At 53.5% G+C, this 24,122-nt stretch overlaps 4 protein-coding genes across 15 annotated transcripts; 1 reads left to right on the top strand and 3 right to left on the bottom strand.

The window, feature by feature from the left end:
- Window positions 1–63: 63 nt before the first annotated feature.
- UNC45A (unc-45 myosin chaperone A) lies at window positions 64–13,004 on the bottom strand. Of its 6 annotated transcripts, none has more exons than XM_011376139.2 (20): window positions 12,585–13,004; window positions 12,232–12,393; window positions 11,963–11,999; window positions 11,499–11,674; window positions 9,651–9,743; window positions 8,982–9,149; window positions 7,540–7,708; window positions 7,068–7,238; window positions 6,186–6,357; window positions 5,276–5,576; window positions 4,399–4,493; window positions 4,018–4,159; window positions 3,567–3,707; window positions 3,236–3,363; window positions 2,991–3,057; window positions 2,413–2,526; window positions 2,076–2,191; window positions 1,169–1,286; window positions 825–980; window positions 64–679 (listed from the first exon to the last, which is right to left on the bottom strand). In XM_011376139.2, exons 1-20 carry the CDS (start codon window positions 12,633–12,635, stop codon window positions 422–424), a joined length of 2,835 nt encoding a protein of 944 aa, XP_011374441.1. In that variant the 5' UTR covers window positions 12,636–13,004; the 3' UTR covers window positions 64–421. The 6 variants fall into 6 exon arrangements, with proteins under 6 accessions (XP_011374441.1, XP_011374442.1, XP_011374443.1 ...); XM_011376140.2 differs by having other exon boundaries at window positions 11,499–11,745; window positions 12,630–12,782; XM_011376141.2 differs by having other exon boundaries at window positions 12,630–12,781.
- LOC111729860 (uncharacterized protein KIAA1644-like) lies at window positions 12,814–19,326 on the bottom strand. Of its 3 annotated transcripts, none has more exons than XM_023520958.1 (4): window positions 17,837–19,326; window positions 13,732–13,868; window positions 13,323–13,533; window positions 12,814–13,009 (listed from the first exon to the last, which is right to left on the bottom strand). In XM_023520958.1, exons 2-4 carry the CDS (start codon window positions 13,811–13,813, stop codon window positions 12,832–12,834), a joined length of 471 nt encoding a protein of 156 aa, XP_023376726.1. In that variant the 5' UTR covers window positions 13,814–13,868; window positions 17,837–19,326; the 3' UTR covers window positions 12,814–12,831. The 3 variants fall into 3 exon arrangements, with proteins under 3 accessions (XP_023376726.1, XP_023376727.1, XP_023376725.1); XM_023520959.1 differs by lacking the exon at window positions 17,837–19,326 and adding an exon at window positions 15,558–15,817; XM_023520957.1 differs by lacking the exon at window positions 17,837–19,326 and adding an exon at window positions 14,361–15,060 and having other exon boundaries at window positions 12,841–13,009.
- HDDC3 (HD domain containing 3) lies at window positions 15,192–20,498 on the top strand. 5 transcript variants are annotated; one of them, XM_023520954.1, is made up of 4 exons: window positions 15,192–15,362; window positions 15,661–15,716; window positions 15,824–16,120; window positions 16,219–17,193. In XM_023520954.1, exons 1-4 carry the CDS (start codon window positions 15,251–15,253, stop codon window positions 16,315–16,317), a joined length of 564 nt encoding a protein of 187 aa, XP_023376722.1. In that variant the 5' UTR covers window positions 15,192–15,250; the 3' UTR covers window positions 16,318–17,193. The 5 variants fall into 5 exon arrangements, with proteins under 5 accessions (XP_023376722.1, XP_011374445.1, XP_011374448.1 ...); XM_011376143.2 differs by lacking the exon at window positions 16,219–17,193 and adding an exon at window positions 20,086–20,498 and having other exon boundaries at window positions 15,193–15,362; XM_011376146.2 differs by lacking the exon at window positions 16,219–17,193 and adding an exon at window positions 20,086–20,378 and having other exon boundaries at window positions 15,194–15,362; window positions 15,824–16,064.
- A 314-nt stretch (window positions 20,499–20,812) lies between these two features.
- Window positions 20,813–24,054, bottom strand: LOC105302897 (alpha-mannosidase 2x-like). Its single transcript, XM_023520960.1, has 3 exons — window positions 23,284–24,054; window positions 23,053–23,163; window positions 20,813–22,415 (listed from the first exon to the last, which is right to left on the bottom strand). The coding sequence occupies exons 1-3, from the start codon at window positions 23,296–23,298 to the stop codon at window positions 22,263–22,265; spliced, it is 279 nt and encodes a 92-aa protein (XP_023376728.1). The 5' UTR covers window positions 23,299–24,054; the 3' UTR covers window positions 20,813–22,262.
- Window positions 24,055–24,122: the final 68 nt, after the last annotated feature.

Genomic DNA, 24,122 nt, shown 5'->3' with positions numbered 1-24,122 from the left:
TCAGCTCCTCCTCCAGAGACTGGCCCACAGCCAGCCCTCCAGGCCACTGACAGGGCACACGTGTGAGTTCCACACACTTTTATTAGGGAGTCAGGGGCAGACCTGCTAGCAGGCTTGGGTGATGCTCACAGCTGTGTGTGTGTGAGGCTGCCTGGTGAGCCCTTCCGAAGCCAGACCCACAGGCTGAGTTAGGGTGCACCCTCCCCATTCCCAGCTGTCTACAGTAGTACAGGAAAAGCCCTTCTGCATGTGGCTGGAGGCAGTGCTGGCTGTGATAAACGTGGCCCGATTCAAGACAGAGGACATCAAAGGGCAGCTGGATGAAGAGGCCAGAGTGCTCCGCATCCCAGCCCCTACCAGCCAGAGCTGCACGTCCTTGTTCCCTGCGTTGCAAGAGGTAGTGTGTGCATGAGACAGCCCCTCACTGTCCATCCTGGTTGGGTTTGATGAGCCCATATTCCACCGCTTTTCCTAAGCAAGCCACGGCCGCCCTAGTGACAGGGCCTTCCTTGCCCCTCGCCAGCACAGACAGGATCTCCAGCACTTCACTCTCCATCAGGGTGCTGGCGATCTCTCGTGAGGCCTCCACCATGTTCAACACCACCACAGCACCCCGGTGCTGTAGCTCCTGGTTGGAGCTCAGAAGCAGAGCCTGTAGGATCTCCAGCCAGTGTGTGGTCTGCAACGAACAGGGTAGTGTGACCACTGAGCAACAGGCTGAACCCTGGCACACTGGTCCCATCTAGGACTTGTCCCACTAACCTCCACCATGCCTGGGGGGTGCCTGGCTCTCCTCCCCTCCCCAATAGAGAAGAGGCACTGACCACTTGGGGGATACGGCCACACAGTGAGGGCCGCACGGAGGTGAGCATGGCTAGGCCCCCAGCGGCCGCCCGTCGCAGCAAGTCGTCATCCTCCCCGCTGTACAGCACCAGCAGCTTCAGGCGGTCGTTGCCTTCAGCTTCAAAGAGGTCCTGTACCTGTGGTCAGAGGAAGGAGTGGACCGAGTTATCTGGGGCAAAGACACTTCTGCATGGCACAGACACTTCTGCCAGCATCTAGGAATCTCTACCCTAAACTCATTTAGTACTCCATCCCGCAGAGTTATGACGCAGGGCACAGACACTTCTGCATGTCCGCCCGCATGACTGCCTAGATCAACCCTCACCTCCTTGCTCATGGCCAAGTTACACATGCACTCCGTGGCTGCCCGGCGGATCATCTCATGCTCCTCAAACATGTAGCCCTCGATCATGGGCACAGCCTTCTCCTTCACAATCTTCTGCCTGCAGAGCCGAGGGTGGAAGGGTCAATACCGTCAGAGCCTCTGCATCCACCGCCACCACCCCCATGTCCCCATACCAGGCCTAGGAGATGGCACCGCCTCTGCCTCTGCATCCACCGCCACCACCCCCATGTCCCCATACCAGGCCTAGGAGATGGCATGGGACCATGGAGAATGCTCTAAAGTAGGAGTTAGGAGACAAGAGTGGTGGTGATGACGATGCTAACACCTACCACTTGAGCACTTACCCTGACCCAGCACTTAGACTGACTTCATCTGACCCACGGCCCCATGGTGAAGGTGCAGGTGTGACCGTCATGACTACTTTGCAGGAGAGGAAACCAAGGCTGAGTAGTGAGTAATGTAGCCAAGGTCACGATTAGTAATAACATCTCATTCATACTGATTGGGCGCATCACTGGGAGCCAGGCACCACCGTACTAAGTGTTTTTACACGTATTTCTCATTTAACTCTCCTTACCACGACTCCCTGAGGTGGGTACTATAACCACCCCATTTCACCGAGGGAGAAACGGAGGCACAGAACAGTTAAGTAGCTCGCTTAACAGAGAAGCCAGGACTGGACCCCAGGCAGTCTAACTCCGCAGCCTACACTGTCACCACCCAGAGCCTTGTCCTCACGGAACCGTCTCCTCCACAACACAGAGAAGTCACTGCGAGGCTCAAGCAGAGCAATGACCAAAAAGTGCTTCCCAAACTGAAAAGTGCTTTACTGGGGATGATCTAAACCCTGATCCCCTACCCAGGCCCACATCCCAAGGAGCCTCACCGGAGCCTCTCGCTGATCCCTGCCAGGTTCGTTAGAGCCATGAGCGCCTCGAAGTTCTGCAGGCCTGAGCAGTTGAGGTGCAACAGGGAGACAAGGGGCCGGACCACCTCATAGATCTGCGATATGCACCCCACCTGTCAGGGCCACTCGCCTCAGCCCCCAGCAACCCCAGTGACCCTGCAGGTGGCCGTCAACCCCAAGAGGAGGCTGCGCTCCCAGGGCTCAGTAAAGCTGCCACTTCCTGTCAGTCCTGAGAAGGAGCCACAGCCCTGGGTCAGAGTCCCTCAGGGACCAGTGAAGGGGTAGAGGAGAGGCCAGGGCTGGGGAAAACACGCACCCGCTCTCCAGGAAAGGTCATCTCTGGGTTGGAGGTGATGGTGAGCTTGGCGAGGGCCTGGGCTGCCTTTGTCTGCCCCACATCAGTGCCTTCCAGGGCCAGCGGGAGAAGAGCCTATAGGGACAAGCCCTTCAGTGTCCAACAGGTGCCCAGGAAGATAAGGCCCAAGCTGTCAGGCCCCAACGCCCTGACTGTGCCGCCCTCACCTTTCTCCTCCCCTCTCCCCAGACTTGCCAACAGCCCTGCTCAGGCTCTCGTCACCGCTCTGAGGTCTCCCGGTAAGCAACACGAACACTGCCTAGAGCACCATTTAAGGGCCAGATGTTGACCGTGCCAGGTGCTGGGGCCACGGAGGTCAGTGATAGAGTGCAAGGAAGACGACTCAGGACCTTAACAGACACGAGGTGCCAAGGGCTCCAAGGAGCCTGCCCCTGTCAGCATCACTCGCTCAGCAAGAAGACACTTCTGCGGGCCATCAGCAATGCTTTTCCGTTCCACATCTAACACTCATCTCAGGTGTAGCAGCCACTGAGCCATGTTTTATAGATCACAAGGAAGGAGTCTGTAAACCAGCTCACCTTGCCCCCTCCCTGAGCCACCACAGTGCCACGGTCCTCGGCCTCTTCCACCAAAGCCAGGAAGACCCTGCGGGGAGAAAGTGAGGGTGGTGGGTGGAACCGGGGCTCTGGCAGGCAGGCACTCCACTTCTGGGCTCAGAAGAAACAGAACACAGCCGAGCGGTGGCCCCCGTGCTCCGGGAGGTCCACGGCACCAGGACCTGCTCCCCTCCGCAGTTCCAGCGGCAGCCTCAAGACAGGCTCACCTGGCCAGCAGCTCTCTGCAGGAATTTGTCAGCACGGGGCTCTCAGTCTTCACCATGCACGTCAGGGCCGACACCACACCCGCCGCCAGCAGCTTCTTCACCCGAGCCCGCACAAAACTCGGTTTGTCCTAGGGAAGGAGGCGGTTTAACAGAGGGGACTCAGCTGACTACACAGGGGAAGGGGACCCTCCTAACAGCACAAATCGATAAACATGAAAACAAAGGGAAAGGAACCCATGCGAACGGAAGACTCATCTGCAGTGTATGCCCGGGAGTCACCTGGCCCCAATGATGCAGACACATCCCCAAACCCTTCGAGCGGCCCCCTTACCTTGGGGTGCTGCTCGGGCACATGCTGCTTGGCATACTTGGCCAGCTCCACCATCTTGGGGTCAGGCTCCTCATAGTCGTAGCTGTTGGTGCAGTTCACCAGCCCTGAGGCCACCGCGAAGAGCACCGACCTTTCCTCAGACTGCCAAGAGCAGAGGGACTGCCAATCAGCCATCCCAAGAGGCAAAGCAGGCCCGGGCCCCCAAATCTACCCTTGACCGGACCATTTGGATGAACCTGGGAACGTCTCCAGGCCCCAGCCTGCCCCAGACTTTGCGAGCTCACGCACTTGACCTCCCCAACTCCTCCAGAGAGGGTCTTCTCTGACACCGCTGGTGCTGGCCAGTATGCCCGTGCCACACAGTGCTGCCACGTGGGCTACCAGACCTCCCTCCCTGGGGCCACGAAAGCCTAGACAGTGTCCCCGATGACTGCAGAACCCATAGAGCTACCCGGCTGAGCTGGAATAGAGCTTTGAGGGCAGCCTCGTCCTCTACAAACTCTTCTTTCACGTCGGCATCAAAGGTGAGGTAGGCTAGACCCTCCACTGCCCAGCGCCGAGTGCCTGCGTCAATCTGGTCATTGCACAGCCACCTGCAGACAGGCAGGGGAGCGGACGGCAGTCAGATGGGAGGCGAGGAGGGGCATACCAGGACCAAGGGGGAAACACCAGAGGCTTGAGCATCCCCTCAAGTTCACAAGGGAAGCAGTTCACAAGGCAGGACCAGGAAGGGCTGCCTGGGGAAGCGCAGGGCAGTGAGCAGATCCCACTCCCTACCTCTTCTGAGGTCAGACTGACAGGCGGGGAGCCACAGCAACGCCAGATGACTCACTTGCGACACTGCTTGGCCAGTTTGAGAGTGGAGCCTTCAGCAAACTGCTTCATGCTAAAGTCAGTCCCTCCAGCCGAGCCAAGTTTACAGAGTCCCTGGAGGAAGAGGCGAGAAGCAGCTGTTGGCCTCTGGGGATGGATGCAGAGCTGAGCTCCCGCACACCTGACACAGGCTTCCTCCCTGGCACTCTGCCAGGCTCTCAGGAGGCCACACAACCCCCGCCAGGCTACCACCTAGAGCATTTTGCAGCAAAATGAGCTATTGGTGTGGCCATGTGACAAAGAACCTGGTTAACAGACTGGCATGTTAGCCACTGTGCTGTCCTGGGTCCCAACTCTTCCAGATCAGTTCTGGAATTTGCTGTTCCTTTGTAGACCTCACGAAAAAAAAAAAAAAACTCTTTACAGGTGTACCTAGGACATGTGTTGGGAGAAGACCAGTGCCTCAGCCGAGGCCAAGACCCTTTATTATAGGACGGAGAAACTAAGTGCCCCAGGGAAAAGACCAGCTTTCCCAAGGTGCATGGCTGCAATAGGCTCATGAAAGCCAGACAGACCCCAAAACACCAGCTCCTGGGGCCACCTGCAGGTCCAGCCCTTCTGACCAGCTTCCTCCTGGAGCTTCTCTCACTGCTTCCAGGGGGCAGCATATGCTGCCTGCACTGTCTAGTGTTCTCTCTGTATAAGGTTCATCTCTCTGACTTGACCTTGAACCCTGTGGGAGGAGGAGCCAAGGCCCATGCCTCTGGCCTGGACAAGGGGCCCTGCACATCCCATATTTTCTCCTAGGATGTGGTGGGGCCACTGCCTGAGACATCGGCCAGCCTGGTACCCTGGCTCGGCAGCCTACTTGCTCAGCCCAGGGCTACCCATCTCACCACCAGTGCCCGGATGCGGATGCTGTCCTTCTCACTACGTTTGTAAAGGTCCTTCAGCAGCGAGACGCCGTTGGCAGTGATGAATGAGGCCCGCTTGGCCTTGCCAGCCGCATGGATCAGGGCCTCTACAGCCACCAGCTGCTCTTCCTCCCGCTCAGAGGCACACAGAGCGATCACGGTCTCCATGACACCACTCAGCTCCAGGGCCCGGTTGCCGGCATCACAAGGGCCCTGCAGGAGGCAGGACACCGTCTGGATGGCCCGTAGCTTCCCAGCCAGCCCTTGATCTTCAAACCAGCTCCTGAGGGGCACAGAGTGACAGCTGTCACATCAAGGCCAGCATAAAGAGACTCCCCTCCCCTCCCCTCCCCTCCCCTCCCCTCCCCTCCCCTCCACTGGACAGCATCTGCACTACTTGGGCAGGAACAGCAAGAAAGGCTGCCAACAGGAAGACAGGGTTTTGTCCCCGACAGGATGCTCTTCATCTAGGCTTCTGTTCGCGCCTTCCCCGATGACACTCCACCTCTCACGCACACCGCCCTGGTATCTCTTTTCCTGTACTTTTACAATATGAAATTGCCCTGCTTATTTCATCAGCCTTCCCCCAGCTGTAAGCTCCCTAAGGGCGGGACTGTCGCGCTGCACTACTGCGTTCACAAAGACGTAGTAAGTGCTCAGTAAACACAGTGTGTGCTTGATGGCACCCGTGGCATTATAGAGAATGATGCGAGAAAGAAGGTCCCTGGGAGGTCGCTCTGGAACGAGAAGAGGGCCTTGGAAGCACTCTGGCCCCTTCCAGTCCCCTGCACGGCTGCTCCCCTCCTTGGAAGCCTTTCACGGCTGTCCCTCCCCAAGAAGTGAGGACTCCTGCTGGGACCCCTGGCGGCGAGAGACGGGCCGACCCGCTTACTTGATGTAGTTTTCACAGAGTCGGTGGAAATTCTCCCTCTCGGCATCACACTTCAGGTCATCGAAGAGCTTGTTGAGGAGGATGGAGGCACTCATGCGGCTGTTCGCTGTCACCGTGAGCGCCCCAGGAGGCTCCTGTACAGAGCCCCCCACCTCCAGAATCTTTCTCAGACCTAAAAAGATACCGATTTAGAAGCAGAACACTGGTTCCGACCCTGACAGGCAAAGGGGAGCGGTTTCTGGGGAACACGGGAAAGCAGGTCAACGCTGGACCAGGCTGCAGGGCGCAGACAGCTGCGCCGAGGGCAGCCTCGAGAGCGGGTTGGCTGACCCGCTGCCAACAGAGGCAGCTGTGGGGTCAGGGACCTCAGAAGTGAGGTCTGGCCAGTAGGGCTGAATGCTCCATGGCCTTGAGGTTCCTCAGGTGCTTAACTTAAGGGAAATTAACACCCACGCCTCGCAGGATTACTGAGGTAACAAAGGAAGGTAGGCACCCAATAGATGTGCTCATGCAGGGACTTTTGCCAAGCTTGCTTTATTTATCGTTTAAAGAAAAAAAGCAGTATGAATTCATATAGTAAACTTGAATATTTTTTTCCTGAGTACGGAAGCAATACTCACTCACTGAAAAAGCTTTCAGATACGGAAAGCTGGCCCGGCCTCCTGTCACCCTGCTTGCAGGCCCGCTCGACGTGCACATGCGAGCACATGCTCATGGCTAAGGGTCTACCTCTGAGTTCCCTAAGGGTCCAGCACAGGCCACAGGGTGCACCTCAGTGCAGGCACGTGGCTGGGTGCAACCACTGCTGGGGTAAGCAGGCCCAGCCACCCAAGCAAAATGCAACAAAATGCTCGGTCTCTTTCTACAACAGTTATCGCCTACCTTGGTCAATGACCCAGAGGGTGAGGCTGTTGTTGGGGTCCTTAAGAGACTTCCGGGGCACTGTTTTAATCAGAAGGGCCAAGGCGTTGTCTCGACCTTGGCCTGAGACCCCCACCTCGGTCAGTAGCTCCAAGAGGTTACTGATGAGGACCTTCAGTTCCCGGGCAGGATCTGGCAACAAGAAGATATAACGGGGTTCTGTGGTGGCCCAGCCCTGTCTGACCTCTGAACTTCCCCAAGAGGCCAGGGAGACACGGGGAGGGAGACCTGCATCAGGGCTCTGGGCTGGGCTCTAGCCCTCCCTCACCCCGGCTGCTTAAGAATCTAGAGTAAAATACTGTCATATTCCAAGCCATATTCCTGAAAACTCGGCACCTGCCAGGCTGGCTTCAAAAGGCCTGGCCTGGCTGGCTCAGCCCTTTCCACTCCGTGACATCGACACTCAACAGAGCACCAAACTACTTCCACTCACCCACGATGATGGCGCCTTCCTTGCCTCGGAAGCCTTTCCTGACACCTTCCTTGAGGGCATCAAACATCACCTGCAGCAGGTGGCAGGCAGCCAGGGACACAGCCTGGTTTTCCACACCTAGGATGAAGACGACCCGCCGAGTTCCCAGCACACTCAGGGTCGCCACTGTCTGGGTGCGAGAGGGGGACAGAGCCTCCGGTTGGTGAAGGGCGGCCGCCACAGAGACCCCTGCCTGGGTTGTGAGTGTGGCCAGAGGACAAACAACATTTGGCAGAAGCAGCTCCAACAGAAGACAGAGTAGCATGGCCGAGGGTGTGACCGGGAGAATAACTAGAGTCTTCTGCTGGAAAGAAAATGTTACAGAAGAAGCCACCACTGCCTCCCCTCTCCTCGGCGCCCATCAGAAAATACCGTGGCCCCGAGAGCGGCCAATCCGGTTCATGTCTCCCCAAGAAGGAGACACCTAAGCCTGGACAGATCTGACGACCAGGCCAAAGACACCCAGTCCCTCTCCAGTGCCAACCCTGAGGCCCTGTCTACACCCTGGGGATGTAGAAATGCATGGAACGAACCGCAAGCCTCTCTGCCCCATTTCTAAGCTGGAAAGCCCGGCAGGTCCACGTGGCTCTGTCCCAGTTCACACAGGGAAGGGGAGGAAGGCTAAGGGAGGCAGACAGAATCCACGTGGGTCTGCCACTTAGTCCTAGGAGACCCAGAAATATAGCCTGAACTTGGCCTAAAGAGCTGTTACAGAATATTTCAGTTTCACCCCTGAGCTAGAAATTGTGGGCTTCTCTAAAAGCAACCAAGGGTCAAGTCCCTGTTCCCTGGGTCCCACCAGCTCATGCAAGCACTCGGGCATGGCTAACAAGGTGCTCAGTGAACACACCGGCCAGGGAAGGACTGTTTTTGCTGAACATGCCGGGCACCCATAGTCTAGGCCGAGAGGCATTTCAGGGTCAAGCCCTTCATGTCTGATCTCTGTCTCAATGGTAACCCTGCGGTGGGCAGCACCACTGACCACATCAAGCACCGTGAGGGCCCCCTGCTGGAGAAATGCCCGTAGGACTGTCGGGGAAGGACAGATGCCCTGTTCTCTGCAACAGAGTTTGCTTTCGCCGCATGGGAGGAGAGTGAAATCAGTGACCAGCCGTCTCCGTGACCAGCTGCCGTGAGCAGCTGCGGGAAAGCCTGGCTCGCACTCAGTGGCCCCCTTCCCCAAGCCAAGTGCTCAGGTGTCAGTGGGTGGCTGTTTGTCCTAGCCCGTTTGTCTTTCCTAGCCCGTTTGTCCCAAATCATGTTGGTCTTTTTTGAGCCATTTTAATTTCTCCTCTTGTTACACATCTCTTTGCACTCTGCCTTACTCTGTTCTTTTTGGAATAAGATGAGGGTGGGAGGGTGGGCGGATGGACCGACCGAGGCAGGAACTAGATCCCACCTACCCGTGACTGGTGCTCAGAGCAAATGCCAACTAGCGTGCGCAGAGCAGCCAGCATCAGGTCGGCCTCTCCAGTGTCAAGCAGGCGTTGCAAGAGCTGGACCCCATTGTTCCGAAAGATCTTCTCAGCTCCAGCATCCTCCCGGGCCAGCACCACCAGGTTCTGAGAAGCCTGTGTCAAGGAAGCACATGATAGCATGGGCACTGCACACAGCACAGGGCTGGGCAGGCAGGGACCCTGAACTCTGGCCCGCGCTGCTTCCCCTTAGCAGCTGAGTGACACTGGCCATAACTTTTACTTCTCTAAACTTTAGTGTCTTCCTTTGTAGGTAGAGAGAAAAGCCTACTCTCGGCTGATGATCAGAGTACGTGGAATCCTGAGTCCCTGGCAGAGCCTAAAGGGCAGGGACTGTGCCTCAGCACCTCTGCAAACCCAGCTCCTGGCACAGGGCCTGACCAACACGTGCTCAGTGAACACTGGTTCCCTCTCTTTGGCTCATACTCAGGCCCCAGGCCCTCTGAGTTCCCGCCCAGGCTCTGTGAGCCCAGCTGCACGATCTGATGAGTGGCAAGCAGACCCGGCCCACAGGGGCTTCTGCGCACAGAGAGGGCACCATGGGTGGACAGCTCTACTAGGAATTCAGCTCTCACTTGCTCAGTCCAGGCCCCGTACCTTCTGCTTCTTCTCAGTGCCTTTCTCTTGTGGGTCTAACAGGATCTGAAACATCTGTTCCACTTTGGCGTCTGTGGAGGACATGTATCGCACCTATGACAAACCAACAAAAGTATGGAAGAAATCACCTCTGTTGACCAGAGACAACACATTCCCTCTTTGTTCTCTCCTCCTCCTCCCAGGGCCTGGCTCTTATCCTTGGGAGGCACAGCCAGGATGTCTGTGCTTAGGGCTAGCGCCAAGATACCTTGGGCAGGAATAGACTCGCCTGGTAGCTTTCTTGAACTTCCTGCGGCTATTTGCCTCTCCAAGTGACTTCCCGCTTGGGCAGCAGAGGTGGCACCCACACTGAAGGCAGTGCCCTTCAGAAGGGGAGGCATCCTGTTAGCCGCAAGGCAACGCATGCCCAGTCGTGCCATCTATGTTGGGGAAGCATGGATGCACCATCCATGGCACTGAACTCAGCATTTACACTTCCTGCAAGGGAGCCAGCAGGTCATAAGGTAGTTGCCCACTCTCCTTTTAGGTCGAAAATTCTCCTTTTGATAGTTTTAAGAAATAACCTGAATGATCAAGATCATCTCGAGCCCTTTTCCTCCCCAGTTTCTGGGCATGGATGGTGGCATAAGCCTAGCATGTATGCTACACCCCGCTTCCCCTCTTGCATCCATAGCAGACACAACTAATCAATCACAGCACATTTTCCTGCTAGGCCCAGGTGACCTGCTCCCTAATCCTTCTCAACACAGGGCCCTAGGCAGACCCTGCTAGTCAAACAGAGCTGGCCCTGAGAGGAATACAATCTGCTTTCCCAGGTCTCGACCCTTCAATAAGGTGTTTGCCATCGTATTGCTCGCTTCCGCTGTGTCAGCATTTTAACACCATATTATCTGGTTAAATCACACTCGGTTATAGTTCATGACAGTCTTTAGATTTTTATCTTAATTTTTAAATGCATGTGCCACACAAATAATGGCCTCTTTATTGTAAAAAATGAACAGATGAAGGAAAGTCTGCCTGGAAAAGCCCCCTCATCCCATTCCTTTCCCGAGGGGCACACTGTGATTTTAATGTGTATCTTTTAAATGATTTTCCTTCATATTTACGTACCCAGGTATACTCACAGAAAAACTATGGCGCTATTTTGGGTGAGGACACAGAGGATTGTTTTAACATAAATGACATCTCGCTATGTGTGTTATTGTATATTTTACTTTTTTTCATGTAACAAGTGTCAGCTTCCTATATCCACACACGTGGCTATACCTATTCCAAGTAACTAACGTAAGAGTCTGCTGTACGGGCATCATCCAGTTTATCTAGTCATTCCCCTGTTGCTGAGCGTTTAGGCGAGTTCAAATTTTGGGGTTTTTAAAAATAACTTAATTTTTCAATTATAGTTGGCATATGGCATGTTCCAATTCTTCATTAAAATAAACAAGGCTGAAATAAACAGACACATGCTTGCTTCTGCACATTGGTAAGGGGAGACAAGTAAACATGATACGCTCATTTAAAATTTTAAGAAATATGCTAAAATATTCTCCCACGGAGATGTACAACTTACACCCCCACCAGCAGCCACGAGTGGGCCCATATCCCCCCAACCTCACCACTTAAGTGTCTGCCTCCCTCCTTCTAGCAAAGTCTACAAACTTTAAATGTTTGCCAGACCACTAAAAGAACAGCACCTTGATGTTATTTTAGTTTGTAAGGTTGAACATCATTCAATAAGCACATGTATTATCAGTACCTCTCTGCAGAACTGTGCTTACACCTTTGACCCAGATCCATTTACCAGTGTCTCTCTACCACCAGTCAACACCATACTCTCTGTCGCTCACATACCTTCTCCTGAATCTGCCCCCCGATGCTACGCAGGGCCTCCTGGAAAACTTTGTTCTTGGGCTCCAGGCTCACACATCTCTGCAGGTCAAGGACAGCCTGGTCGAGGCGGCCCAGCTTCTCCAGGGCTTGGCTCCGCCGGTAAAGTGCTTTGACATCCCCACCGTCCTTTTCAATGGCTGAGCACAAACGGGAGCTCTGTAAGCGCCCATGAGGCCACTGTCTCCAGGCAAAAGCAGTAGGGAAAGATCTTGAGGGCCAGAGAAAGGTTGGGGGACAGATGTGGGGATCAGTACTTCGGCCTCAGAAAAGGTGAGAGTAACTGCAGAAAAGGAAATGCCCGAGGAAGTAGGAAAGGAGGCAGATGTGTTTCAGGGGCAAAAGGAGGAGACTGTGAGGGTGCGGTGGTCCCAGAATCTCTGCCCACCGCAGAAGCCCCACAGCTCCACACAGGGCACATTCCTTACCTTTGGATGCCTCGATCTCTGCTTTGTCGTAATCTTCCTGTAAGAGAAGAAAACAGGAGCCTGAGAGAGTGTTCATCTTTTCCGGGCACTAACTGGGCAGCAGGGTTGTTCTCCACGGTCACCTGGTCCCCCATCACCCGGAGGCCAAAATGACACCCGACAGGGGAAGGTGGCCTTGGAAAGTGAACGTCCGGCCAAGGCCCAAGCAGAAGCGAGGTGGGGAAACCAGGACCCCGGCAGGCCAGGGGAAGAGCAGCCAGTTCCCTCACCAGCTTCAGGTAGCAGGCGGACCGGTTCCGGTGCAGAATAGCCTGGTCCTGGGGCGTCACTCCCAGATCCAGGGCCTGGGTGTAGGCCGTCAGGGCGCCCTCGTAGTCCCCACATTTGAATAGCTCGTTCCCATCCTTCCGCAGCTGCTCCACTGAGCTGGCCTGTGGAGGGAAGGGGTAAGAACCTCGGAGGTGGGGTAAGGGCAGAGCCGGGGAGCTGAGCGGGGCGAGGGGGCTGTGTGTGGCTGGGGATTGGAGACGAGCCCGATGGAGGGCCAAGACTACGCGAAAGAGGCAAGGGAATGGTCAGAACATGTGCGAAATGGTAATGGCGCGGGGCAATAGGCACGCACCCCAGGAGTGGCGGGCCGGGGTTCGGGGGTCCCTGGATCACTCACAGTCATCGCGGAAAGGAGGTCCAGGTCAGAGCAGGCAGAGTCTCTGGGGTGGGGTGGGTCCGGGGTGAGGAATGCTGCCCCTCCCCAGCCGTGCGTCAGAGGCGCTGGCCGGGAGCGGGCGGGGCTAAGGCGTGCGCGCCCCGTGGAGGGGCGGGGCGGGGCGTTCGGCCTGGTCGCAGGCGCAGAAAAGGCCTGGGCGCGCCTAGTCTATTCCCACGGAGACCTGCAGAGGGCGTGCGGCCGAGGACCTAAAGGAAGGCCCGCGGCGGCCCCAGCCTCCGCCCCGTCTCCGACTGCGGCAGAAGTGCACGAGGTCTGCAGTCACCAGGACCGCAAGCAGCAGGCCATAGAGGCTCAGCGCTAGGAGCGGGCCCGGGCCCCTGTGGGAGAGGGAACGATATCAGGATGCTGGCCCGCTAGGTTACAGAGCCCCTGAGAGTTCTGAGAAAGCTCGGATCCCCTTCCTGAATAAAAGCAGAAGTCAGGGAGCTCACAGGTACCCTGAAGCTTTCACATCCCCCTGCAGTTTTCCTTCCCAGAATTGTTTCTAATTATGTATTTACGTGATTTTGTTTGAGGTCTGTCTCTCCACTAGTCTGTAAGCTACGAGCCTCCACCCCGAATTTAAGAACAGAGCCCCAGGTCCTGAACTCCCGGGCAGTGTTCCTCTGGCTCTGGAGCTGGACTTCTCACCTGAGGATGGGCGGAGGCGGAAGGGCGGACAGGTTGACCTGGTGTAGGGCCTCGAATTCGTCCCGGGTGCAGCAGGAGCCCCCTGCAGCCTGCAGGTGGCAGCAGTAGGCTTCCTCCGGAGTATCCGTGAGCCGAGGACAGAAGAAACCAGGGTAGTGGCGGCCATCGGCATCTCGAGTGGTCTGGCACAAGTGAGGGTACTGGGCCAATGCTAAATGGAAGGGCGAGGGGGCTGGAGACAGGCAGGAATGGTCTGCCCACAACCCACTGCACCCCTTCGACAGAGTAAAAGGGATCAGCGGTTATCAGGGGCAGGCTCCCTTCCTCCCCACCAGCGTCCCAGAGGAGCCCATGTCCTTATGAGAGAGTAGGGGACCTGAAGGGGGTTTCGGGGAGGAGAGTGCTGTACCTGAGAGAGAGGCTGGCTGGGCAAGGGTCATCCAGCCGAAAAGCAGCAGTAGCCTCAATGACAGCCTCCTCGGGAAGCCCATGAGAGGTCACCACCTCTGCCTTAGGAACCCCAACATCTCTCTTTCTGAGCCATGGCTGCAAACAGTAAGGAAAAACAATCAATCCCCAAGGCACCAGTAACACAAACCTTAAGCTTCTCTGTCACAGACCTCTAGAGAGAAATGAAGTGACTGAGTTTCTATCTTCTGCTGGAAAATGTGGGGACTGTGGCTCCAAGCTGCCTAAGGTTTTCTGAGCTGAAGGGGAAAGGCTCAGCAGACCAGAGGACAGAAGGAAAGGTGAGAGAGAAGCTGAGCCATTAGCCTGAAGAACAGACAAGCATCCAGAGCCAGACGGGCTGCCGTGGAAGCCCTGGGAATTCTGATTGTTCCATTTCAGGCCCCAGAGGCCTCAGTTCCAGTGTTTGGAGCATCCCTCCCTAACCTCTGCGTCGTGGCAACCACCAGGACTAGCTGAAAACCAAGGGCGAGTCCTTTCATTAACTTTCCCCCTGAGCCCTCATCTGCCCTACCCACCAGCCAAAGCGCCAAAACTACCTGTCTGATTGTAGTTTACTTAGCTACCAACTGAACTCATGTCACAGGGAAAGCTCTTTTGGGGTCTCCAGGTCCTTTTACTCCTCATATTTCATAGCTGCTGTCCCCTAAGACAAGGAATTTCTCCAGAAGGCTGGAAGCAGCGTTGAGTGCCTGCCTGAGGTCCAACACTGTCATGCTCCCAGAAGAGCAGTGACAACACACATCACCCCAAGGCCCATAGCAGGTGCCAGGGGCTGAAGTAGGAACCTTTATGGAACAAGAAAGAAATACAAATTTTGTCCCAGAAGCTGAGAACAAAGAAGACACTTCCTGCAGAAACATGAGGCTGCCTGGAAGCCTAAGTCTGAAGCAATTCAGTGGGACTCCAAGCAAGCTTAAATTTTCAGAAGGTCAGGCCCTGGCGTCTTCTGGGCCCAAAAGTGAGGCTCCCCTGCCCATAGCAACTAGGCCCATCCTGAAGGGAAAATTCTTTTGAGTACCTGAGAATTTTCAGAGCACTGACAGGTTGAAGATTGTCTTTTCATGGAGGCAGAAGTACCTCCTGGGAGAAGCTGGCTCTGACCTTGAGGCTAGGTGAATTGCCCTGCCTCTTCCTTAAAATCTCCTGTGCTTCCCTACCGTTTACCCAGCACACTGTGAGGCCACTGTCTTATTTCTGTCTTCCTCCTTCTCCTAGACTGTGGGCACTCAGAGAGCCAAGCCATATTCTTCCAGCGCCCCCAGCAGAGAGCACTGAACCAGGGGCTGAGATGTTGAGGGCAGTTCCCTCTGGGGTGGCAGCCCCAAGAGGAACCCATTTGTACCAGACTCCACAAACCCCTAGGCCTCCGCAGCACCAGGGGGCGCTGTGGCCGCTCCAGCTGGGCTTCTGGGGCTCACTGGGCTGTCGGCACTGCAGTCCCCCGTCCCACCTTCACCATGGGCTCCGAGGCGGCGCAGCTGCTAGAGGCTGCTGACTTCGCGGCTCGCAAGCACCGACGGCAGCGGCGGAAGGACCCCGAAGGGACCCCCTACATAAACCACCCCATCGGTGCGCGCAACTGCAGCGGCGTCTAGGGCATGGGACCGGGAAGGGAGCTTGGAGGGCGTGCACCTCATTGAGCACCTACTCTCTAACAAGCCTGTGCTAGGCACTGTTGGTGTTTAAGCCTCACAACAACCCCGGGGCGGCGGGCATAACTGTTCCCTGTGTACAGTCGACACCCGAAGAGAGTAAAAGACTTGCCCAAGGTCACCCAGCTAGTGAAGGGCTACAACCGGCTCTACAAAATCCACAACACGCCGCCCTGGGTCCTCCTCCGGTCTGACTTCCTGCTTTGCCCCGTCAGGTGTGGCTCGGATCCTGACGCATGAGGCGGGGGTCACCGACATCGTGGTGTTACAGGTAACTCCTCCTCCGCCGCCAGGAGGCTGGGCTGGGGGTCAGGGGCCTGTTCAGCTTCGGGCAGCCTTTGGCTGGCGTCACGGCGCTGATTGGACGCCTCATTCCAGGCAGCCCTGCTCCACGACACCGTGGAAGACACGGACACCACCCTGGATGAGGTGGAGCTGCACTTTGGGGCCCAAGTGCGGGGTCTGGTGGAGGAAGTGACAGATGACAAGACTTTGCCGAAGCTGGAGAGAAAGCGACTGCAGGTGGAGCAGGCGCCGCACAGCAGCCCAGGGGCTAAACTGGTGAAGCTGGCAGACAAGCTGTACAACCTGAGGGACCTGAAGCGCTGCACCCCAGAGGGTAGGCTCCCCATCAGCTCTGAAGGAAAGGGAAGGGTCCACCTTTTGGAGGCACAGGTTGGTCCATTCTCCTGAAAAAAAAAAGAAAAAAGCCAGGACATTCTGGTTAATTCCCCAAACTAATCCTATTAGACCACTCTGATCTGCTTTCATAGGGCAGAAATGCTACAGCTGGGTCAAAGGGAAGCTTTCAGGACAAATCATACCATCGAGAAGTCATCTCATGGCCCTGCTCCAAGCCGCCCAGAAAGTAGGCAAAATCCAGCGCTGTCCTGGACATCCAATGAGCAGTTTTCTGTCCATTCACATGCAGGATGGTCAGAACATCGAGTCCAGGAATACTTCGAGTGGGCTGCGCAGGTGGTGAAGGGGCTTCAGGGAACAAACCAGCAGCTGGAAGAGGCGCTAACGCAGCTATTCAAGGAGCGGGGGCTGACCCTCTGAGCCGTGCTTGGAGCCCTCAGGTGGCAGACCCCAGCCTTTCCGTGCCTCCGGAGCGTCCCCCTGGTTTGCTCAGCCCAGTAGCCAAAACCACTCGTCTTTTCTCACTCTGAAGGTCTCCTGCCAACTCAGCTGAGCCCCAGCTGTGGGAGTCTGATGCACCCCATCCACTCTTAATGCGTTCACTGCCCTTCAGGCCTTGGGTCTGTTTGTCATTTTGTATGGTGGCATCTCTGGCCCCTCAGGGACTTGAATAAACATTAGTTCATAGACGTCATGGAAAATAAAGCATGGTGGGTAAAGGTTCAAGTTGCTGTCGCTCCTTCTCCAGCCTCTGGAGTGGGGAACTGGTAGGTGGGATACCTGCCTTGCCCCCTGAAACGAGTCCCTCGGGGTTGAGGACCTCAACCCCTTTGAGCCTGGCTTCCTTATCAGTGAGAAAGGGTGTATAATTCTCAGGGTTAATTACCTGCCGTGCCTGATAAAACCTGACACATAGGTGCTCAAAAAATGGTAGCAGTCTTCCTGGTTAAGAAAGTTGGACTGGTTGACAGATGTATTGGAAAGTGCTGCTGGCCCACTGGCAGCTCCTGCTGAGCACGGGAGACACCCAGCAACAACATGATAGGGCCAGTGTGGGACTGCGGGTCCCTTACACGCCCCAGGTCGCAACCCTCTCCAGGTCTCAACCCTCTCCAGGTCTCAGCCCTACCATCTTGCTGTTTCCTTTGGTCGCCTTTGGTTGCTAAGCGACGGGGACTTCCGGGTGCCTCCGGAAGTGGCTCCGTGGGCGGGGTCTGGGAGAGGCAACCGAGGTTTGCTTGGCGTCCGCTGTAGGGTCACCGGGTGGTGGGTTTGTGGTCTCTTCTCAGCCACTGAGGCTCATTAGCCCCCTTGAAAAGGGCACATTTGAGGAAGAGGAAATTGTTAGTTCAAAGCCACTTCGTTCTGGACCACGATAGTTATTCACCCAAAGAAGGCCCCAGTGTAGTTTCTGCAAAAAAAAAAAAAAAAAAAAAAAAGGCGAAGGGCAACAGATGACTTGAAAGGAAAACGAATTTCAGGACAGTCCCAGATAAACGGACAAAGTTCAAAAGCTCACTCTAATCCTCTTAAGGTAGACCACAGTATGTAACGTTTTGGAGAATTTGGGTTTTCATTTTTTTTTTAAATTAGTTTTTCTGGGGGTGGGATTACAGGATTTTTAAAAATACTTTTTTTCCTTACACTTTTAAAAACAATATTTACCAAAGTTTTAAAATCAATCTGCAGTTTTTAAGTGGTTTAAAATTTAATTTCAGGACATTTAACAAACATTAACACCTTCTGTACCTTTGGAATGATTGTCACAAGGTGCTTGATGTTTTACAAATCTCACGTTATGTCACCTGTTCTTTATAATTATAATAACCAGATGAGATGGGCAGGGTTGGGATTATTCTCGTTCTATAGAGAAGAAATAAGAAGCTTGGATTAGTGAGAAGGTTTCTTGATGATCAAATAGATGGAATCGTGACAGAATCAGAACCTTAGCGCTGGGCCTTTTAACCAGACAAGAGTGTGCACGATTGAGGTCACTAACACTGGACGTAGTAAAGATCAGGTCTGAAGTGGCTAGTGGATTCGGATTATAAATCTGAGGCCTCCTTAGACAACCCATTTGATAGGAGCCAATAGAGAAAATAGGCATTTTTTAAATTCAAAAGTTTTTCAAAGAATCAGAAACTTATAGAGAAGCCGGAAGTATAGGATAAGTAACTGTTTTTCCTTGAACCACTTGGGATTAACTTACTGGCCTGATGCCCTAGCACCCTTAAATACTTTAGTAGTTAGACAAAGACATTCTAAATAACCAACTATAACCATCAACATAAAGAAAGTAATATTAATAATTACTACCTTAAGTCTGTGATAATAGGGCGTCTCACAGTTTATATGTATGCTCACTTTGTCTTTTGCTGGGCTGGGAAACAAAAGTTTTGCTTCTGGCCTAGACTTAGAACGCTTTAACATTTAAATACTTCGTTTAGCATTCTTAGGCATCAGGAGTTGAGGGAGCAGCAATATAGCTGTGCTTACTCCTCTAGTTTGAGTGTGAGCTCCTATGCATTCTGAAAGGGAAACCTGTCTTTAGAGCTTCTCAAGGCTTCCACACCCACTGCTATCTTAAATCTTCAACCCTATCACATTCCAAATGCCAAGATCTCATCCCCAACCCGACTTAGCCTTCCAGTCTTAGACTACCTAATTATGTAGAGTTCACTTCCAGTTCATGTTTATTCTCAACTAGGGAGGTCCAAAGTCAGGAGCCAGAATGGATGGAGGCTCTTCTGCAGACCCACTTGGTCTTGGCAACTGAATTCTCACTGACTCTCAAGTAAAACTGAGGTTTGCTGTGAAGCATCTGATCTCTCCAATGAGAATTAAGACAGGTCCAACCATGAGAATTGCTCCTTCAAGTGTTTGTTCTTGGTACACATTTTTGTTAGGGAAAAACAAAGATGTTCAGATATCTCTATTTTGGTGGTAAGCTTTATCCCACCACCCAGTCTTTGATTTCCCTCCTCTGTGAGTGCCTGAGTGTCATCAGCCAACCACAGTGACAGTGTGGGAAACAGACCGAGTTCAGGTTAAAGATGTCACTCTCCACGTGTTAAAGGTTATACTCACCCGCTACCCAAGCCAAATCAGAGCGCTGTGTGGGCCTGGCTCACCCTGCGCAGGAGGACCCAGTTCTTAGTTTGAATCTGCCTTTCTCTTCGTCATTCCAACGGGCCATACAGCCCTCCCTTCTTCATGGAAATGGAATGCTTCCAGGTGGATTGAGAGGTGCAGAAACAGAATTCCATCCATTTCTAGTGGTTGAAGTTGATTCTGTGTTCGGTACCAGTTCCACTTTTGCTTGTAACTCTCAGAACTGTGAGACCTCAGTCCAGAGCTCCATGGTCAAGGGTTGCTGCTTGCCTTAAAATTGGAGACCCATTTCCAAATTATGTATGCAAAAGAATCATCTGGGAGCTTAAAATGCAGATTCTTTGGCCCCTATTCCAAGGGACTAGTCCAATAGGTTGTGCCCAGGGATCTGCTTTCCCCCCATGTACTACAAGATTTTATTTCTTGCTCTTGTCACGTGTCTCAAGGAGTCTCAGGGAGCTGCAACTCTGATCCACAGACCCTCATTCCAGCATCCCTGCTGAACAAGCAGCCCCAGTCAGGACGGGCCAGAATGCTGGACTCGTGATGATCCTGGGCCACACCTTGACCAATCCTGCGTTACATAGTTCTAGAAGGCCAGTGTGTAGGATTAAACGTTTCAGTTCCGGGAAGATGAATAATTTCATTGCACATTTAAGACCTCCGAAGGTAATAGCCTTTATTCTGCTAATTTCCTAGGGGGTTCACAGATTCTCACTTATCATTTATTACAAATCATATACTAGTGAATAACACCTGCTATAATGTAACTGCTTAGCATCCTTTACTAGTGTGGTTACAGCCCATATTTACTTAGCTCTTATATGTACTAAGCACTATGCTAAGCACTTCACATCGATGATCTTATTTCTTCCACTGTGATGTAGACGGATTCCATGTGCCCTGGCCTGAAGCTGGCAGCACCAAGCCTGGATGGTCTGGAAGAGCTCTGCTGCGTCCCTCTAGAATCTTTAGGTAGCTGCTCAGCAAGCCCAGTGTCTTACTCTAAGGACCCCAAGGCAAGCTTTTCTCTTAAAGTAACTGTACTTGGCAATTTTTTAAGTGCTGCAAATATTGTCTCTCAAATCTGTCATTTGCATTTTAACCTTGCTATTTTCCATCATACAGGAACTTTGGATATTTTTTGTGGTAAAATCTCTTTATTTTTTCCCTCGTTGTATCTTTTAGGTTTCTTATTATGTTTAGAACAGACCGTCCCACACCAAAGGTCTAAAAATACCCTATATTTTCTTCAGTAATTTTGTAGTTTAATTTTTTGATTTTTCCCTCTGGAACTAATTTTTGTAGAAACTGTGAGGTAGAGCTCTAACTCTTACTTTAATAGATAGCCAGTTGCTTAAAGTACTGTTTATTAAATTAACCATCTTTTTCCCCACTTAAAATACTCCTTTTATCCTACACTAAATTCCTGTATACCTGGGTCTGTGTCTGGACGCTCCCATTTGTTCCATCAGTCTCTCTGTCTGCTCCCACTCCAGGTCTCACTGCCTGAACTCACAGTCGCTTATTTGAGAGTCCTCTGGGAAGTCCCATAGGGGACAAGCACCTGCCGCCCACCTCAGCGCCACCACCCCTGAATTACTCAGAATTAAATTCTCTTGGTATTCGCACACATTTACTCTTCCAAATGAACTTTAGAACCTGTCAAATTCCAAGAAACATTCAATCTCACTGGAATACGTTGACTTTATGGGCTGATTTGGTATAGGAACATGATGTATATCATCTGGGTCAACTTACAGATGCTCTTGATAGGTCTTCTGCTGACTCTCTCAGATGTGAAAGGTCAGCCATTCTGTCGTCTACAAATAATGACAACTATAACTCTTTTTCATCTCCCTCATCTGCCATCCTGCAGGAATGAGTAGTGCCAGGACTTCCTTCAATAGCAGGTCTCAGGCTAGTATCTGACTTGTGGGAACGCCCATGGTGTCTGACTTGATTGAAACGTTTATCTAGATTAGGATGTTTCTTTCTAATCTTAACTTAGCATCTTAAAGGATAGGTTGTAAATTTTGCCAAATATTGTTTCAGCATCTATAGAGACTATCATAAATGTTTCCCTATTCATTGAAGCTGAAGTGAAGGCTGATGAGCAGCTCCAGTGCCTCCTGATTTACTCACACATCCCTGGTGCCTGTGCCAGGAACTGGACACTTCCGCAGAACTGTACTGATGGTGAAGCTTCATGGCCTGACCGTAGGTGCTGAAAGCCTTCTCGGGTTGCCCATATGCAAATGGGGTCTTGGAGGCTTCACTTTCTTTTCAGGGAAAAGAAATTTGCCAGGCCAAATGCCCCCATGACCGGAAGGAGCTCTCAGGGACAGTGGTATACAGGGTACAGGCACCAAAGGGGAGTTAGGTGGGGTGGAGGACCACCCCCCATGCCCCTGCCACCATCCCACAAATCAACACACAGACCAAGTGCCCAGTTTGAGATGGGGGTTTTGTACCTGAAATGTCCTACGACCTCTGGCCATAACAGTCTCTAGTGAGTCCTTCTGCCACACTGCCACCCCTAGCCAAGGCGTGCAGGCCAGGGAGCACTTGGAGTGAAGTTGTTACAGAAAGCGGCAATTCCTTCTACTCCGTCCTCCTCCCAGCGGCCCTCTGCCCCTGCTTATCACACCAGGATAAATAGTCCCTGCGTAACCACTTACAGTGACCCTGACGCTGGGCGGTTACCCATCTGGCCTCCCCTAACTCTCCTGCTTCTCCTCCATCTCATTTTGGGAAAAGGATGGGTACTTGAGCCTGTGCCCAACTGGACGGCCACTCACCCCAAAGCAGAGGCTGGCCCTGCCCATTCTAACCAAGGGCCTTCCTTCCTTATCTCTCCAGCATCTGCCCTAGCTGCCCAGCACTGGGCCGTGGGTTGCCCCCAACACAGAAGCAACAATAAACAGGAAATGAGGGCAGAGCCCAGTTTGTCACAGTTCCAAGAGGTAGATCGGGACAGGATACCCAATGGGGCTTGTCCAACCCGACCTTATTTTAGAGGCAGTCTCTGTGGATGAATTTTCTCTTCAGGCCACAGGAAGCCCTAGCCCAGGCGGAGGCGAAAGGTAGCAACCTCCATGGGCTCCAAGTAGATGTCAGTGCTGTTGGAGGGCGAGGCCAGAGGGTATAGCAACGTCAAGGAGGTTGGCTGTACAAAACCCACATCCAGGCCATGGAAGAGGCTCCCCAGGGCCACCTGTGCAGAGGAGAGAAGGGCAGGGCTGTGCTAGGTGCTGCCATGCCAGACGAGGCAGCTCTTCCTCCACGTAACCTGTTACCCCTCTAAGAATCTCGAGGAAACGGTGGCCCCTCTCAGCAGCAACGTGCCTACATACGCATGCAAGTTTGCACTCAGTCTCGGGCTCACCGAGATGTGCTCGACCCCAGAGCCTATCCACTGACCCTAGGGTAGGAACCACTGCACTGAGCTACGAGCTCTTTGAGGACAGGGACCACATCCTGGTTCACTTCTGAGGATCTGGCACATGGAAGCATTCATCCGTGCTGGCTTAAACAACGAACAGCGCTTGCAAAGTCACAGCGTGATGGCTTTTGCTTATTTCTGGTGTTGTCTACTTTGTTTGACAGAGGCCTCTACTCACGGAACTGTTCCCAGCTATATGCCTGTCTAGCACTTGCCTCTGCCAGGCCTTAGGAGCTTTGAAAACACATGCCGACAGCTTCCCCCCTCTCTCTAAGAAGCCCCAAGGTGTGACCCCCATCCCCCTCATCGCTGCCTGATCTCACTGCTATCTCAAAAGCTCTCTCACGCTGCCCCATTTCCCTGCCCCCTCTCTTCAAGGGCTCCCTTCTCACACCTGGGCCCTGCTCACCTTGCCTTGGCTTGTGGTGCAATTGAAGCCCAAGTTCTTGGCCTCAAGGCCACAGTCAAAACCCTTGCGGTGTAAGATGAGTGCGGCTTCTGCAGAGGGCAAGGTATCATCCTGGGGGACAGACAGTACAAAGGCAGTGTTCAGAAGGTGGTACTGGGATAGGGAGGGGTCCAGGGAATAAAACAGGCCAGAATTTGGTTCTAGAGTCACAGGGCTGAGGGGCATACTCACCTCGGCCTGGAGCATGCGCAGGTTGAGCAGGTGGAAGTCACAGGGAGGTGAGGAAGCCAGAGGATGGAAAGAGCGCAGCCCAGGGGCTGGGGGCTGCCTCTTGGCTACGGGCAGGGCCAGCACGGGGGCATTCAGGTACGTGGAGGTCAGGTGGCTGAGGAGGGATGGGTAGCTGGTAGAGTGGCCATCCGGGACCTGCAAGATTAGCCCGAGATTTGGGTAAGGGAATGGAGCCAGGGCGAGGGGTGAGCATGAGGATAAAAGCACAACCGGATCAATTCCTTCGGAGAGCGCTGCCCCGATGGGTCTGGGTATGAGGGCTGCCTGGCTCCAGGAGCCTCAAGTGTGGCCGCCTCCCATCTCATACAACTTAGAAAAAGCTACTTCACTAGGCCATCTCTCCTCAACTCTTGTGTGTTTTTATTTTTACTTTTATTTTGTTTTTGCTTCCCTGACACTATCGTGAGCAACACCTCACATCACAGAGATTCTCTGTGTAGAGAAGATGGAGGACAGACAGATGTGAGCTTCACCACAGTGTAAGGGCCTCTGATGGAGAAGGTCTTCCGAGGGATTCTGTGGTTTCAAATATGACCCCGTAGCTACAGCACCAGCCCTGATTCTCGGGCCCAGTGGTCCCCACAGCTGGCCCACTGAGACTACTTGGATGGCTGGCCTGGATGTCACAATCACAGGCCTAAGCTGAACTTTCCTCCAAGACAGCCACTTTCCCTTGTTCTGGATTTCTGTCCCTAGTGCCACCCTCCTTCCAACTGCCCCAAATCTCTCACTTCCCTCTGCCTTGATCTCCTTTCTACCTCTGCTGTGATGAGCAGTTC

The sequence above is a fragment of the Pteropus vampyrus genome, unplaced genomic scaffold (genome assembly GCF_000151845.1).
Source record: "Pteropus vampyrus isolate Shadow unplaced genomic scaffold, Pvam_2.0 Scaffold286, whole genome shotgun sequence".
Lineage (NCBI taxonomy): Eukaryota > Metazoa > Chordata > Mammalia > Chiroptera > Pteropodidae > Pteropus > Pteropus vampyrus.
Note: the sequence above shows the minus strand (reverse complement) of the source record. Positions and strands in the feature narration are given on the sequence as shown.

Excerpts from the sequence above, each read along its gene's own strand:
- UNC45A (XM_011376139.2), bottom strand. The coding sequence starts at position 12,635 with ATGACTGTGAGTGATCCAGGGACCCCCGAACCCCGGCCCGCCACTCCT. Across the intron at positions 9,744-11,498 it reads GGGGGCAGATTCAGGAGAAG|GTGCGATACATGTCCTCCAC; the intron begins GTATGTGAGCGA and ends GGTTTGTCATAG. Across the intron at positions 4,494-5,275 it reads TCCGCATCCGGGCACTGGTG|GGACTCTGTAAACTTGGCTC; the intron begins GTGAGATGGGTA and ends CTCTTCCTCCAG.
- LOC111729860 (XM_023520957.1), bottom strand. The coding sequence starts at position 14,417 with ATGAGGAGTAAAAGGACCTGGAGACCCCAAAAGAGCTTTCCCTGTGAC. Across the intron at positions 13,534-13,731 it reads CCAGCCAGCCTCTCTCTCAG|CATTGGCCCAGTACCCTCAC; the intron begins GTACAGCACTCT and ends CCTTCCATTTAG. Across the intron at positions 13,010-13,322 it reads CCGCCTCCGCCCATCCTCAG|GGGCCCGGGCCCGCTCCTAG; the intron begins GTGAGAAGTCCA and ends CCTCTCCCACAG.
- HDDC3 (XM_011376143.2), top strand. The coding sequence starts at position 15,251 with ATGGGCTCCGAGGCGGCGCAGCTGCTAGAGGCTGCTGACTTCGCGGCT. Across the intron at positions 15,363-15,660 it reads CTACATAAACCACCCCATCG|GTGTGGCTCGGATCCTGACG; the intron begins GTGCGCGCAACT and ends TTGCCCCGTCAG. Across the intron at positions 15,717-15,823 it reads CCGACATCGTGGTGTTACAG|GCAGCCCTGCTCCACGACAC; the intron begins GTAACTCCTCCT and ends GCCTCATTCCAG.
- LOC105302897 (XM_023520960.1), bottom strand. Across the intron at positions 22,416-23,052 it reads GCACCACAAGCCAAGGCAAG|GTGGCCCTGGGGAGCCTCTT; the intron begins GTGAGCAGGGCC and ends TCCTCTGCACAG.